The 16,951-nt window shown below is 40.8% G+C and overlaps 1 protein-coding gene across 2 annotated transcripts in view; it reads right to left on the reverse strand.

The window, feature by feature from the left end:
- LOC127794282 (protein DETOXIFICATION 40-like) overlaps positions 1-16,136 on the reverse strand; it is a 40,886-nt gene extending 24,750 nt beyond the window's left edge. For both annotated transcript variants that reach the window (XR_008021595.1, XM_052325263.1), the window contains exons 1-3: positions 15,738-16,136; positions 14,689-15,320; positions 13,705-13,761 (exon numbers count right to left, since the gene is read on the reverse strand). Coding sequence is in view for 1 of the 2 variants with exons in the window: in XM_052325263.1 (XP_052181223.1) it covers positions 13,705-13,761; positions 14,689-15,320; positions 15,738-16,043 (995 nt within the window). In the remaining variant the exon portion in view is untranslated. The remainder of the gene's footprint in view (positions 1-13,704; positions 13,762-14,688; positions 15,321-15,737) is intronic.
- Positions 16,137-16,951: the final 815 nt, after the last annotated feature.

Below are 16,951 nucleotides of genomic sequence, written 5' to 3' on the forward strand. Positions count from 1 at the left end.
ATTAGTTCTTTCTTTCACTTTTCTTTTCTTTTTTTTGATTTTTTTTTATTTGTGTGTGTTTCCTTTTTATTTTCCTTGCCTTTTGAGTGGTTTTTGCATCAAAATAGTGGCATTTCCTAATTCGTTTGCACACTACCAGCACCCAAAGTGACTATCTCGGTTGGCCAAATTCCAACGTTTAGACCACTTTTTGGGCCATTTTGTGTTTTTCAGTGGCTAATTTTGTGTGGTTTTTAGTGTTTTTAGGTCCCTCAAGGTTTTTGTGTTGAAATTTTGTGAAAAAAAACTGCTTAAAAAAAAAATCATCTAAGGGCTTCTTGATTGATACGTTTTGTGTTTTTGAGTTTTTGGTGTGCATAGGCCATTTTGTGTGCTGTTTTTGTGCTGATCTTTAGTGCATAACCAGGTCCTCTAAGGAAAAATTACTTGATTTTCATCTTGAATTAGAGAACACTCTTAGAAGGCAAGCTAGAGAGCTTAAGTCTCGGGATAGGATTAACCCTAGCAGTGTTTCTAATACTTCATCCGAACCTATTCCAGAATTCATCAATATGGCTGATTATAGTAATGGAAATAATGGGAATGGAAACAATGGAAATGGAAATCATGGTCATTTGGATGAGAGAACAATTAGAGAGCTGGCCGCACCTGATGTGCATTACTAGCCTTTGTGCATCTAATACCCCCAGCTAGATGCAAATTTTGAATTGAAATCTAGACTGATCCATTTGTTGCCCAAGTTTCATGGTCTTGCAGGAGAGGATCCGCACAAGCATCTGAAAGAGTTTCATGTTGTTTGCTCAACCATGCGACCACAAGGAGTAGATGAAGAGCAAATCAAGCTGAGAGCCTTCCCATTCTCACTTAATGGATCAGCCAAGGACTGGTTGTATTACTTGCCACCAGCTGCCATTACCAGCTGGGATGGATTGAAATGGATTTTCCTGGAAAAATTCTTCCCAGCCTCCAGAACAGCATTAATAAGGAAGGAAATTTGTGGTATAAGGAAGATGAGTGGTGAGACTCTACATGAGTACTGGGAGAGATTCAAGAAGCTCTGCTCAAGCTGTCCACACCACCAGATAAGTGACCAACTCCTTGTTCAATATCTTTATGAAGGCTTACTCCCAATGGACAGGTACTTGGTAGATGCTGCAAGTGGAGGAGCCCTGGCAGAAAAGACCCCAGCTGCTGCCAAAGAGCTCATATCAAAGATGGCCCAAAATGCGCAACAGTTCGGCACTCGGATGAACATCCCTGAAAAGGCCACCAATGAAATTAGTGTAGCTGCCAATATGGACCAGCAGAGGATAGAAAACAAGCTTGAGGAATTAGCTTCCATGGTCAGGCAGTTGGCATTAGAGAGAAAGCAACCTCAACAGGTATGTGGAATTTGCTCCTTACCTTCACATGCCACCGACCAATGCCCCCAGCTGTAAGAAAACACAGAGTCATGTGCTGGAATCTTTCCTGGTAGACCATTCCAGTAACATCATCAACCACAACAACAACACAAGTATGATCCCTACTCAGCCACCTATAATCCTGGATGGAGGGATCACCCAAATTTCAGATATGGAGGGTCTTCAAACCAGTCATTCCAGCAGCATCCATACCAGAATCACAACTTGTAGCAGCAACAATTTCAGCAGCCACAAAGATTCAATCATCCTCAAGGTCCAAGTTCCAGCAACCATGCCCCACCCAGGCCAAATCAAACTATGCAGCCCGCACAACCACCACCCAAATCGGAACCTAGCTTGGATGATCTTGTCAAGCAACTAGCAGCCAACACACTCCAATTCCAACAGAGAATAGAGACTACTATTCAGAATTTGGAGACACAAATTGGGCAGCTAGCTTCCAACATAAATGAGCTAAGGAGTCAAGGTTCTGGCCAAATACCCTCTCAACCTATCACCAATCCAAGAAGTAATGTGAGTGCCATCACCCTTAGAAGCGGCAAAGAAGTAGCTGGTCCAACAAGCGAACAATCAGAAAATCAAAAAGAAGATGCTGGTAGCAGAAAACAAGATCAGCCCACTCCAATATAAGAAGGCATCCAATCCACCCGCAATGAATCCGAACAGAGAGAAGCTTCCATCAGCCAACCCCTGCCCTTCCCACATAGAGTCACCCAAAGTATGAAGAGGGCAGAAGCTGAATTAGATAAAGAAATTATGGAAACATTCCAGAAAGTTGAAGTCAACATCCCTCTCCTTGAAACCATTAGGCAGATTCCTAAGTATGCAAAATTTCTCAAGGAATTGTGTACTCACAAGAGGAAGCTTAAGGGGAATGAGAAAGTCAACCTTGGGAGGAATGTTTCAGCTCTGTACAACCTGCCATGCCAAGGAAGTGCAAAGATCCAGGGACGTTTTCCATTCCTTGTACTATAGGAGACATGCAATTTACCAATGCTTTACTAGATTTAAGTGCATCCATTAATGTTATGCCTAACTCTATCTATGCTTCATTGCAGTGTGGTCCTTTGAAGCCAACAGGAGTGGTTGTCCAGCTAGCCAACCGCAACACAACCTACCCCTCTGGAGTCTTGGAGGATGTCTTGGTTAAGGTTAAGGATTGCATCTTTCCTACTGATTTTTATATTTTAAACATGGAAGATGATAACACACATGAGCATGCACCTCTCATCCTAGGTAAACCATTTTTAAAAACTGCAAGGACTATCATCAATGTGCATGAGGGTACACTTTCCATGGAATTTGCTGGTAGCACCATTCATTTTAACATACTTGATGCCATGAAATGTCCCCCTGAAGATCATTCCACTTTGCAAGTTAACTTGATTCAATTGTTGGTTGATGAAGCATGCACTAAGTCTTGTGATTTGATTGATGCATTCCCCACTATTCATGACCTTCCAGATTCTTTCATCTATCCTGATTGTAGTAATGAGAGTGATCCATGTGATGCATGTTCTGAGATTGCTGCATTTCTAGATAATCATCATACTGAAGTTGAAAATGAGCATGCACATTCTAATCTTCATGGCTCCCCCATAGAGGATATTGTTTCTACTAACCTTGCTGCCATTGAGTTAGAGCCAAATAGGTTAGTCCCTTCATTATAGCAGCCACCTACACTTGAGCGCAAGCCCCTACCCGAGCATCTCAAGTATGCCTACTTGGAGGATGGCGAGAAGTTGTCGGTCATCATTGCAAATAATTTGCAGCCTCACCAAGAACAGAAGTTATTAGCTCTTTTGAAACAACATAAGAGAGCCATCGGCTGGACATTGGCAGACATACCTGGGATTAGCCCTTCCATATGCATGCATAGGATTCATCTAGAGGAAGGAGCTAAACCTGTGAGACAGCCCCAGAGGAGACTCAACCCCACCATCCTGGATATGGTAAAGAAAGAGGTAAGTAAACTACTCTCAGTTGGTATCATTTATCCTATCTCTGATAGCCAGTGGGTGAGTCCAATGTAGGTAGTTCCCAAGAAGACGGGCATCACAGTGGTGCCTAATGAGAGGAATGAGCTTGTTCCGATGCGAGTACAAAATAGTTGGAGAGTGTGCATTGATTACAGGAGACTCAACCTCGCCACGAAGAAGGATCACTTCCCTCTCCCATTTATTGACCAAATGTTGGAGCGGCTGGCAGGTAAGTCACACTATTGTTTTCTTGATGGCTTCTCTGGATATTTTCAGATTTGCATAGCACTGGAAGATCAGGAAAAGACCACCTTCACTTGCCCCTTCGGCACATTTGCCTATAGGAGGATGCCATTTGGTCTTTGCAACGCTCCAGGTACATTTCAGAGGTGCATGGTAAGTATCTTCTCCGACCTTCTTGAGCATTGCATGGAGGTGTTCGTGGACGATTTCTCTGTGTATGGGACCTCCTTTGATGACTGCCTAGTTAGTTTGGGTCGAGTGTTGGAGAGGTGCATTGAAAAGAATCTTGTACTAAATTATGAAAAATGTTACTTCATGGTAGAGCAGGGGATTGTCTTGGGGCATGTAGTGTCCAAGAGGGGTATAGAGGTTGATAAGTCTAAGGTCGATATCATTTCTTCTCTGCCTTACCCCACCTCTGTGCGGGAGATTCGTTCTTTTCTTGGACATGCAGGATTCTACAGGAGGTTTATCCAAGATTTCAGCAAGATTGCCCGTCCCTTGTCCAACCTACTCCAAAAGGATGTGGATTTCCAGTTCGACGAACATTGCAAGCAGGCATTTGATGAGTTGAAGAGACGCCTGACTTCCCCACCTATCATACAACCACCCAATTGGGACTTGCCATTCGAGCTCATGTGTGATGTTTCCAATTATGCAGTTGGTGTCGTTCTTTCACAACGAGTGGAGAAGAAGTCACATGTCATTGCCTATGCCTCGCGCACCTTGGATGCTGCTCAAGCAAACTACACCACGATAGAGAAAGAGCTTTTAGCTATTGTGTTTGCTTTAGATAAATTTCGCTCCTATCTTCTGGGTTCTAATGTTGTTGTGTTTTCTGACCATGCAGCCTTGAAATACCTATTGAAGAAGCCCGATGCTAAGCCCAGGTTGATACGGTGGATGCTCCTACTTCAGGAGTTCAATGTTGAGATAAAAGATAAGAGTGGGGCCAAGAACCTAGTAGCTGATCATTTGAGCAGGGTCCCTCCTTCTTTAGATTCCATAGTCATGGGCTCACAGCCTATCCGAGATGATTTTCCAGATGAGTTCCTCTACCACATTCATGATATTGAGCCCTGGTACGCAGATTTGGTAAATTATTTAGTCGCTTCTGAATTACCTGCATATCTTAAGAAATAGCAACTAAATAAGTTTAAGAGTGAGGCTCGGTATTATGTGTGGGATGATCCCTATTTATGGCGCATGTGCAGTGACCAGGTGATTCGGATATGTGTCCCTGACCATGAGTTTGCATCTGTCCTTAATTTTTGTCATACACTTGCATGTGGTGGTCATTTCGGTCCCCAACGCACAGCGAGGAAAGTCCTGGATCTGGATTATATTAGCCATCACTCTTTAGGGATTCATATGAGTTTTGCAAGCATTGTTCACATTGCCAACACACAGGCACTATCTCAAGTAGGAATGAAATGCCCCAGCAACCCTTGTTATTTTGTGAGATATTTGATGTGTGGGGCATTGATTTCATGGATCCATTTCCTGTGTCGTTTGGCTTTGTGTACATTCTTGTTGCTGTTGATTATGTGTCTAAATGGGTGGAAGCTAAAGCCACCAAGACTGATGATGCTTCTGTGGTTGCAGATTTTGTTCGTTCTCACATATTTTGCAGGTTTGGCATTCTCCGAGTGATCATCAGTGATCAAGGCTCTCATTTCTGCAATCGAAAAATGGCGACCCTCCTTCGGAAGTACGAAGTCTTGCATAAAATGGCGACAGCATATCATCCACAGACCAATGGGCAGGCTGAAGCGTCCAACAGAGAGATCAAGCACATCTTGGAGAAGACAGTCCAGCCCAATAGGAAAGATTGGTCCAAGAGATTGGAGGATGCATTATGGGCTTACCGTACCGCATTCAAGACTCCTATTGGCATGTCCCCATACCGGCTTGTTTTTGGCAAAGCATGCCACCTGCTAGTGGAGATAGAGCATAAAGCATATTGGGCGGTGAAGAACTGCAACATGGATCTGGCTCACGCAAGTGCCCAAAGAAAGCTCCAACTTCAAGAGCTTGAGGAGATTAGGATGGACGCATATGAGAACTCACGCATCTATAAGGAGAAGACCAAGGCTGTGCATGACAAGCTTATTGTGAGGAAGACATTCGAAGTTGGCCAGAAAGTTCTGCTATACAATTCCCGTCTCAAGTTGATGCCCGGTAAGTTACGTTCCCGTTGGACTGGTCCTTTCATAGTTACTCATGTTTTTCCCTTTGGTGCAGTTGCAATCAAGGACGAGTCCAATGCAAAGCAATTCACAGTGAACGGGCAGCGGCTTAAGCCATTCTACGAGAGCTTTCAGGAGCATACTATGGAGGAGCTGCATCTCCTCAACGTCGCCTAAAATTGACAAAATCAGGCTGTTTCTCTCTCCCTAATCTTTTACATTTACTTGTCCTATTCTTGATTGAAATTGCATGTTTACATTGAGGGCAATGCAAAGTTTAAGTGTGGGGGGGGGGGGGGGGCAACATTCTTATTTTAGCAGCATTTTCTTTATCTTTTCATATTTCTTTTTCCTTGGGTCTAGTTGAGTCTGTTTTGCTTGAAAATGCAAGTTAAACAATTAAGTCTAAAAGAACCCAGCATGATTAGAACTTCAATCTTATCTTCCTTGATTTCAAGTGACTTGGCAATAAGTTTGATTTTATAGATTGATTGGGTAGTCTACAGCCGTGAGGATTTTGAGCCTATTGTCTTTCTTGTGTGTGCATTCACCTGTCATGATCTCCACTCTAAAACTTGTTTTGATTCTTGGCTGAGGCTATATTTGTTCATGCACGACCTAAATATGATTAAGGCATTCTTTTCTTTCAAACCCATTCAGCCATTTGGTTAACCCAATTAAAAAAAAAAAAAAAAACCCATTGTTTTCCCTTTGCTTGCCCCTTTGAGCCATTCTTTTTACCCTTCATATTTTTTTTTTTTCCTTTTGAGCCTTCCAATCTTAGGAAAAAGACATTAAATGCATTCTAGAGAGAGAGATTGAATTCATCAAGCAAGTCATAAGGCTAAAGGCCATTTGCATTTGCGAAAAAAAAAAAGAAAAAGAAAAGCAAGCAAAAGGATAAAATGGTGAGAAGGAGCGTAAAACGCACTCACCTCTTTCAAAAAAAAAATGAAAAATGATGAAAAAAAATGATGAGAAAAAGAAGAACGCAAAGTTGAGACGGAGCGTAAAACGCACTCAACCAAATAAAGATGCAAAGTTTTTCATAATGTCTATGCTTGGAAATTCTATCTCTTGATCTTGGAGTTGCATGAAGTGTTTTCTTGACCTAAGGCATGTTTTCCTTCATTGTTGTCTTTCCATTTCTTTCTTCCCCACATTACAACCCTTGAATAAAGTCCTTTTGATTTGTGGTATGCATGTGACATGGATAGTGTTGATTGAGAAGATAAACAAGCTTATGGTAATGGAATTGTGATTGGGTGAATTTGAGCGAAATAGTTACCACCACCTCTTGAGAGATTTGAGAGCATACACTTGTCCTGTGAGAGACTGCTTCTTTTGATTTGTCCTATTGAATGAATTGCCATACTACTTGTTTTCTTGGAAGTTTAGGAGAGATGATATTTGAATGCTGAATTCTTGAAGACTTGCCTCGCATGTAACTTTGCACCATTCCACATCTTTGGTTTTGAATCATAGAGTCTAGTGTTTTGCCCAGGAGTGCAAAAGTCTAAGTGTGGGGGAATTTGATAGAGCGCATATTTTCATATTATTTAGTCCTCATATTTAGTCTTTTTGCACGTTAGTTGTGTCATTTTATTCATCTTGATTTTGTTTTATTTTATTTTATAGGAATTGAGCTTCACACTATTTTATTTTATTTTGGACAGATTTGGGCTTCCTGGGTCAAGAGGAATTTTGATGGCAAGAAGGGAAACAAGGAGATTGGAGACAAAGAAGCAAAAGTGTGCTGACAAATTTGACCTTCTGTGCTTCTTTCAAATTTTTGGCCAAGTTATAATTCTAGAACGTGAATGATGTCTTCAGAGATATTGTATAGGACTTCTTGGGCTTTCTGTAATGGTATGGTTTGTTGAAATCCGAGTTCGTTTGGGCCTCCAAACATCGCTTCAAAGTTGGGACCGAAAAGTTGGGTTAAATTAGGAAAGCTGCACAGACGCTGAATCTTTAAAAGGCCATAAATTGGGCGTCCGATATCCAAATCAAGTGATTAAAAATCCCAAATTCATCTAATCTTCCTGATCTACAATTTTTATGAAGGGGCCGAAGCCCATAACTCACGTTATCCTATTCGAAATCAGCTGTGAAGTTTCGATAACCTAGGGTTTCCTCCCTATGCTCTATTTAAGCACATTAAGAGGCCATTAGGGGAGGATTATTCTTTTCTCACGTGAACAGTAGCCAATTTTCCTTTTCTCCACTGTTCTTATCAAGATGGAAGGCTAAGGATTTTGTAACCGGTTGCATGCCATACTCCTTATCCGGTTTGAATCTTTGGACGTTTTTGTATATCTGTTTTCATCTTTAATCTTATGGTTTTGTTTCTTTGCTTCTTGTCAAGTGTGTATGTATTTTATGCGATCGTATGAATGCATGCATGATGCTTGGACATATTTGACTAATAGGATCGATTGGGGCATTGGTTTGCAAGAAACAACATAAACTTAGTGGGCAATTGTTCATGTCGGTTTCAGATATGTGTGCTAAAAAATTGAAACTTGTATATTGATTAAGAAGATCTTTTGTGATTTTTATCTTTGTTTTGATTTAGTCTTCGGCGATTGTCAAGCATTTTTTTTAGATCTGGGGATTAAAGATAAATAGGTTCTTTATATGGTGGATGATACCACCCGGGTAGGGAGGAAAGGTTGCAACTGGTTGCATCTCGGTTTACTGTGTTCTTGTTTATTTTGTTTTCTATTTTTCATAAACCCCCCCCCCCCCCCCCCCCGTTTAGTCTTGTTTTGACAAATCCATTTGAGGTTCGTTGGGAGACGACTTTGGGTTGCACCCTTATTACAAATCCAAATCATTATTCATCTAATCTATCGGTGTTCGACAGCCCGACCAGCCGGCCACCATGCTCGGACATTACCCAGATAGCACCCCCATCTCCTAAGTAGAACGCCTCGAATCCTGAAGCCACACGTATTACGAGCCAGCACACAGAGAAAACCACTTTACCTTGGAGGTCAGGCAGACCTCGAATGACCCAAGAGCTAACATTTATTTAAGCAAAACAAAATTCAGCTCGGCCGACCGCCTCGGTCATATTTTAATCCAACTCTACAAAACTAGCACATGCAGTAAAAATAACCCAGGCCTCTCTTCTCTAGCTCAAACGCCCGCTTCTCGAGCATCCGACTTGAGGGGCTGTGGACCGTCCGGGCCCAATCTTGACCCTCTTTTTGGGCCCAATCTCGACCCTCTCTCTAGGCCCAATCTTGGCCCTGCATCAGCCTGTCGTGGCATTATTGTAACTGCCATTGGGTATTCGCACGGCCGCCTCAGATCCCATCCTCATTAATGGAAAATCCCATCCACATTAATGAGAGTCTCGTCGCCACCATGCTACCACCTGGGAACTTTCACCAGCGCCGAATAGTCAGTTCCATCACCTATAAACGCATGACACATGCATGTAGGAGGACGTCTCCTCCTCCTATATCAACCAGCTCTTTTTAGAGCCAAGATATGTTCTGCCCTCTGACCTATTGATACACTACCCCTTTTCTTACTCTTACTTACTCAAGCGTCGGAGTGCTTGCAAGTGCCAGCCGCTCCCCTAACGGACCCGTCGCTAGAGGCCGCGCCCTGCCCTTGCGACTCTGCCTTCGACCACCCTCCTTTTAGTCGAGAAGGAACAAGAGCCATTTGAGGGACATGAGAGATAGTATCGAAGACACCAAGAGGGAGGAAGGGACTATAGAAAGGATCCCTCTCTAGATAATGAACCAACACCAAGCTATACACATCATTTCGGGTGGCGAAACCTTGGCTAGAGACAACTTCTCTTCCCCAAAGGCCTATACCCGTCTGACCTACCAAGTCAACTTGGTAATGGAGACTAGAAATAATGAAGAATCCATTACGTTCACACTGACTGACAGGGGAGACGTAATCGTCTTGCATGATTATCCAATGGTAATTTAAGTCGTTATTGCAAAACATCCCATCAAAAGAATTCTAATGGACAGTGGTAGTTCAGTTAACCTTATTTATTTAAACTGCTTCGAACATATGCGAATTGACCATGACAGACTAAAAAAGGTTTCTTTCCTTTTATACAGTTTTATTGGGCAGATTATCCCGGTAGCCAATTCAATTTAGTTACTAATCACACTAGGCTCTAATGCTCAAAGCATAACATAACAAGCCAACTTTATGGTGGTTAAAGCCACATTCGATGCATACAATGTGATTTTGGGTCACCCCTACTCAACAACATGAGGGTTGTAGTCTCCTCCTTCTATTTGTTGATGAAGTTTCCTACGTCTCGGGGTGTGGGACAAGTTCGAGGGGATTAGCGAAAGACACGAACTTGTTATGTATCATTCACACAAGGGAAGAAGAGAAAATAGACTTTATCCATTACCAAGCAGGTTGTGCAAGACTAATCGTCCATAAATCCCAAGTTGTATTGTTCCCTTTATATGAATTGTATACATGATAATTGTTAATAATATGAGCCCAAGGCAAGATCATGGACATAAGCACACTTGGCTAAACCACGTAAAAAAATGCTTGTATTTTATCGTGCACTACATTATCATTATCTGTCCATCGTAATTTGTTTGTTTCATTTTTTAGAATGAAAGAAAAGATTAATCAAAAGTTTTTTTTTGCATAAAGGGCTCGTTATCCCAATAACAACTCAATAACGAGGTAAAAACAAAAGGCATGTTGCCCCATGTACAGCCTGGCAACGAGGAAAACACAAGCCCATTATCTCGCTAATAGCTCGACAATGAGGTAAAAACACAAGGCTTGTTGCCCTACATATAGCCCGGCAACGAGGAAGACACAAGCCCATTGTCCCACTAACAGTCGAACAATGAAGTAAAAATAAAAAGCTCGTTTCCTTGCACATAGATCGACAACGAGGAGAAAACAAAGCCCGTTGCCCTACGCATAGCTCAACAACAAGGTAAAAACAAAGCTCGTTGCGTTGCGCATAGCCCGACAATGAGGTAAAAACACAAGGCTTGTTGCCCTACATATAGCCCGGCAACGAGGAAAACACAAGCCCATTGTCCCGTTAACAGTCGAACAATGAGGCAAAAATAAAAAGCTCGTTTCCTTGCACATAGATCGACAATGAGGAGAAAACAAAGCCCGTTGCCCTACGCATAGCTCAACAACAAGGTAAAAACAAAGCTCGTTGCGTTGCGCATAGTCCGACAATGAGAAAAATACAAGCCTATTATCCCACTAATAACCCAACAACGAGGAAAATACAAGCCTATTATCCCACTAATAGCCCAATAATAAGGTAAAAACAAAAAAGCCCATTACCTTCTTATGGCCTAGCAATAAGGACAAAAATAAGCCAATTGCCCTGCACATAGCCCAATAATGAAGAGAAAACGGAACTCATTGTCCCGCGTATTGCCCGACAATGAAGAGAAAATGAAACTTGTTGCCCCACGCATAGCCTAACAAAGAGGAAAGCACAAGGTTGTTGTTCTGCTAATAGCCCGACAACGAGGTAAAAAAAAAAAAGCCCGTTGTCATTCTTATGGCCAGAAACAAGGAGAAAAACAAGCTAATTGCCCTGTACATAGCCCGACAATGAGGAGAAAGCGAAACCTGTTGTCCCGCTAATAGCTCAGCAATGAGAAGGAAAACAAACCTGTTGCCCTACTTATAACCTCGCAATGAGGAGAAAAATAAGCCCATTGTCTCATGCATAGCCCGATGATGGAGGAAAACAAAATTGTTGTCTCGCAAATAGCCTAGTAACAAGAAAAAACAAGACTTATTGTCCCACAAGTAGCCTGGCAGTAAGAAAGTATAAGACTATTATCCTACGAGTATCTTGATAGTGAGGAGATGTAATATCCATTGCCCCACGAGTGACTTACACTGTTTTACCTAGTGACCAAATGGTATAATATTCGTTGTCCTACAAGAAGCTCGACAACGAAAAGGAGTAATGTCTCTTGTCTCATTATAACCCAACAACTAGGAAATGGAACGCCAATCATCACAAACATCCACGGTTTGGGAAAAGTTCCCAATATGCCAATGCTCATTTTGGCGAAATATAGATACGTATATGAGCTAACACCAAGCACAGTTACAACGTTCGTGTCTAACACTCTAGAGCAGATTTGAAGATCTTTCCAATGAAGCATTGACTCATCAATAAGCATCACCAGAAATAAGGAGAAGAAGAGTCCATGCCCCCTTAAGGAGCTAAGAGCGCATGAAAGAGTTGTGTCTACACTCTCAGGGGATGGAGAACTAAACACCGGGATCTTTATTTTGGGAGTAAAAGCTTCAGCTCGGCGTGCATCCTCTGAAGCATTTTCCTCATCATCTTTAAGCCATTGGCATTTATGGAAAGTCGAAATACAAAAATGCTAGGGCTACAAATGATCCAAACTTGAAATGATCCGAAATGACCCTGAGACTTGAAAGTTGCCTGCTTGGAGTAAATGTTTAAGAGAAAGAAGTGAAAGGAATCCAAGCGCAAGATTTGCAAGGTGAGATACTCTTCTTCCTAGTACTCCTCTTCCTAATATTCTTATCCTTAGTTAAAAAGAATAAGGAGCAATTGATATGCCCTGCAAACAATAGACAATTTGGATATGGAACAGACCCAAGTGGAAAATCTGTGTCAAATATGCAAATAGGTATCTAGACAAAGTGCATACCTAAATGAGCCAAAAACCAACAACCCCAAAGCAAAAAGAATAAGGCCAAATGTGGACTCGGCCATGGCGAGTGGGTACCCCCCACTCAGTCATGGATGGCATAACCTAATTGAAGACTTCATATCAATCCATTGATAAAGCATAAGCACAACTTGTTGAGCAAGTGCATTGAGCAAGGAAATGATCAAGTGACCATCGCTCAGTCAAGAAGATGAACACAACAAGAAAGGGCTCATTAAGTGATAAACAAGGAGCAAAAATTAAACAAATCGAACAAAAAGAAACAACACCATCAACCAAGAAAAAAATATATATATCATCAAACAAGCAAAAAGAATCCAAAAGAAAACCTTACACTCGACCATGACCGAGTGGAACATGCCTACTCGCCTATCTCCGTCTGACCGTACCATCCATCACCCCTAAGAGCCTCTCTTGTTGCCAAAAGACCCTCCTGAGGCATTCCGCAAATTGAACTCAAGAGCCTTTTTCCAAGACTTTCTCGAGGACCCACAAGAATATTCTAAGATTCTATAGAATATGTCAAGATTCCACAAAATATGCCAAAAATATTCCATCCTAAAAACGTGAGATGGTTACCACGTGTCCCCTTCTCCCTCCTCTATAAATAGAAGGACCTCTTCCTCTCTCAAGTATGCTTATTTTGCCACTCTGACTCCAATTCTTGCCCTCAAACACTCGAAAACTAATTTAAGCATTGAAATGTTTGCGCGGGGACCTCTACCTACGCCCCCAATTGGTTGTTCGTCTTGACAGATCTCTCGATCATCCAGGACCTCTCAGTCATTTCAGGATCTCTTGATCATCATGAGCCTCTCATTCATTAATAGTCACCCGATCATCAGATATCACCCATTCATCAGGACACTTGATTATTGCAACAAGACCCCCACATCCCCTGAGCATTGTGACAAGTCCTCCAAGTCTTCTAATTATCATCACACAGGATTACCAAGATCACCTCTCCCACACTATAAATTCATTATTGTATTTTGATAATAATAATAATAATAAAATTATTTAAAAAGTAATTATTATTTAAAATTATAAATTTAAATCTTATTAATATAAATAATAATTATTTTTTAAAATAAGAAACACAACATTACAGAGACTACAGTAAGGGGGATTGGGTTGAAATCCATAATTAGAAGTTACTGACCTGGCTGCTGCATTGAACCCAACTGAAACCATGAACATCAGCCCGTTGATTGCCATGCTGCAACCACACTGCACCCAGTCATTATTTTGTCCCCCCCGTAGGAAGCACAAAAACATTCTTTAACTTCTTTACTTAAAATATTACTTAAGAGTATACTTACCAATTTATACGATCAAGGAATATATCCCCCAACACTTGGAATTAGATTGTGACAAACGCCCTCCCCACTATATTCTTGTTAGGTTAGAAATCTCTTACTTTAATTTGGTACAAAAATGCTTTTCTACATCAGGACCGATAGTAATTATAGATTAATTTTAATATGATTTAAACAATTACACATTCTCGTATAAACATTCTATTTAAATATAATTTTTAAATTAATTCAATCAAGTCATTTATATTTATATCACACAAAAATATAAATTTATAAGTATAATTGAAATAATGAAAAGATTATATTATTATATAAAAAAATTAAATTAAATTTAAAAATATAATCAAAATAATAAAAAATTTAAATAATCACAAAAAAAAAAACATAAAAATTAAAAATATAGACTTAACCGACAAACTACAACCAATTAAGTCACACTGACTACACCATTTATAGCAGCCACATGGGGAAGCATCCAAAAAGTGAGCTGCCATATTGGGCACGCCAATTGATGCGATCATATTGTGCCCTCAACTTGTTATGACGTCATCAGAACTTATTCGGTTTAAATTAAATTTATGGTCAACTTTATTTAAAGTCATAAGAATATATATATATATATATTTTTAAAAAAAGGTGTCCTTTGCCACTATCAATTTCAGAATCAAATGTGGGTTAATTAATTAAGTTGGATAAAAAATAAAAAATACCAAAAATAGGATATTAAAAATTTATGAAAGAAAAAGAATTAACAAAATATTAAAAAATAAATACTACTTTAAAAAGGATATTATTATTATTATTAAAACTGAATTCAAAGTTCGTACCAAATAGAGAGAGAATCGAGGGCCATCTCCGGGTTATCCAGCAACCCGGCAATTAAAACCAGGATCTGCATGTACCACGTTTCCAAGCACAGCATCACCGCCGACGATGCCGACAGCTTCACAAACTCCCCGAGCCCCGTCAAAGCTTCCCACCTCAGCCCCCTCCACGTCTCCTCACATCGACCACTCATCACAATGTACCCGAACTGGGCCACCACTATGATCCACCACGACAGGCTCAGCGTCAGCGACGCCCCGATCAGTCCTAGCCCCATACGGTACACCGCCACCCAGCTTAGCGCCACGTGCACCACCAGCACCGCCGCAGATATGTAGGCGCTCGGCGCCACGATGCTCTGCGATTGCAGGAACTTTTGGATGGGGAAGTTGGCGGCGTACGCGAAGATCTGCGGGATCAGGCCGTAGACGAACGTCCCCGCCGCTACGGCCACCTCCGTGGGTTCGCCCAATGCCAGTAGCATTTGCTTCGAGAGGAGGTAGACCGCCGTCAACGGCAGGCCGGTTAGAGTTAGGACGATCGTTGATCTCTGGAGGTAGATTCCCAGCATCTCGTAGCGACGGGCGCCGTACGCTTGGCCGCACAGCGTCTCCACAGCGCTGCCCATTCCGAGCTGCGCGGTAGAGTATTAGCACGTGTAAAATATGAGTTTAATTTATCATAAATAAAAATATTAAATAAATGTCTCCCCATATATAAATTAATTCAATTGACTCTTATTAGGGATAATATTTAAATTATTAATACAGTGGATGCTACATAGTTTGTGGTCTCTATCACATAACAAAGGAATTATTTTAACCCTACAAAACATAATTTATAACCAACATAGCATCAAATGCTAGTAGTAGTAGTAGAAGTAGCTGGACCTCTCCACTTGTTGTCTTGCCCAATTTCGGCTAGCTTCCAATGGGTCTATTGGTAAAAGACAATTTTTTGAAGTTAAATTTAATAATAATAATAATAATAATAATAATAATATTTAAATAAAAATCTAGCTAGGGAGATGATAAGCACGAGCCCCACGTACCATGAGGCCGTAAGAGAACAACTGGATGCCGCTGTTGCCGAGGGAGGCGGCGGCGAGCTCAAGATTGCCCAGGTGGCCTGCGAAGATGCGGGTGGACAACGACATGGCGTAGTTGATCAAGTACACCAGCACCGCCGGCGCTGCCAGCCGGAAGAGCATCTTCAGTTCAATCCAGCCGGCCACTCTCAGCCGCTTAAAGCGTGGGACTTGGCTGTCCGACAACACCTTCTCCAGTTCCGAGCTTGATTCTTTGGCCGTGGACGGCTGCTGTAAGATGGGTTGGCGTAAATCGTCGTGAGGCTCCATCTCTCTCTCTCTCTCTCTCTCTCTCTCTCTCTCTCCTCTCCCTCTCTCTCTCACTGGCCGTTCGAAATGATAGGCATTCTGGTGGCGGCTTATTCAGGACCAATATTTTTATAATTATATATTAATTGTATAATTTATAGAATTGTTATTGTATAATTTATGACGTTGCACTCCAGAAGTTATTTATAGAAAGTGGTCAAATAAACAATTACTACTAAACAATTAAATAATGTGATCTAAATCTTATTTTTACTAAATTATTACTATTTTGGGTTTGGAGTTTGGTGAATTATGGGCATATGTAATGTGGCTTTAATTATGTAATAATGAGATCTAAACCTTTTCCTCGTAATTTTATTTAAAATAATTAAATAAAAAGAATAATTTTGTAAGTCGATGATTTCTAAAATTAAGTTTGTGATAGGGATAAAGTGATCCGTTGAATACTTTTATGGAGTGAGTGATGATTTTTTTACTTTATTTCATCGCAGGAATCTAATTTACATTTTAGGGTCGTTTGATTGGAGGGTAAAAAATAAGGTGAAATTCTAATTTTATGTAATTTCAATTTTCACCTCATCTCTTAAGAATTTCAATTCCTTGATTTTAAGAAAAATCTCTATTTTTTGAACTGAGATGGAATTCGAATTTTATAAAAAAAAAAAAAAAATCTTTGATGAAATTTCTTAGAATTTAAATAAAAAATGAATTATATTTTCATTTTTTATTCATATCAAACGCACCCTTAGTTAAAGAGTAAACTTAAACTAGAACTAAGAGATAAAAGATGGTAAAATTATTGGTCAATTAGGGAGACAAGAAGGATTGGGATAAGCTAATTAGGGGCCCGGGGAAAAAAACAAAGGACTGGAGAAAGAAAGATCAAGGGGAAAAGGTCTCAAGGGGCA

Source organism: Diospyros lotus, chromosome 2 (assembly GCF_014633365.1).
Source record: "Diospyros lotus cultivar Yz01 chromosome 2, ASM1463336v1, whole genome shotgun sequence".
Taxonomy (NCBI): domain Eukaryota; kingdom Viridiplantae; phylum Streptophyta; class Magnoliopsida; order Ericales; family Ebenaceae; genus Diospyros; species Diospyros lotus.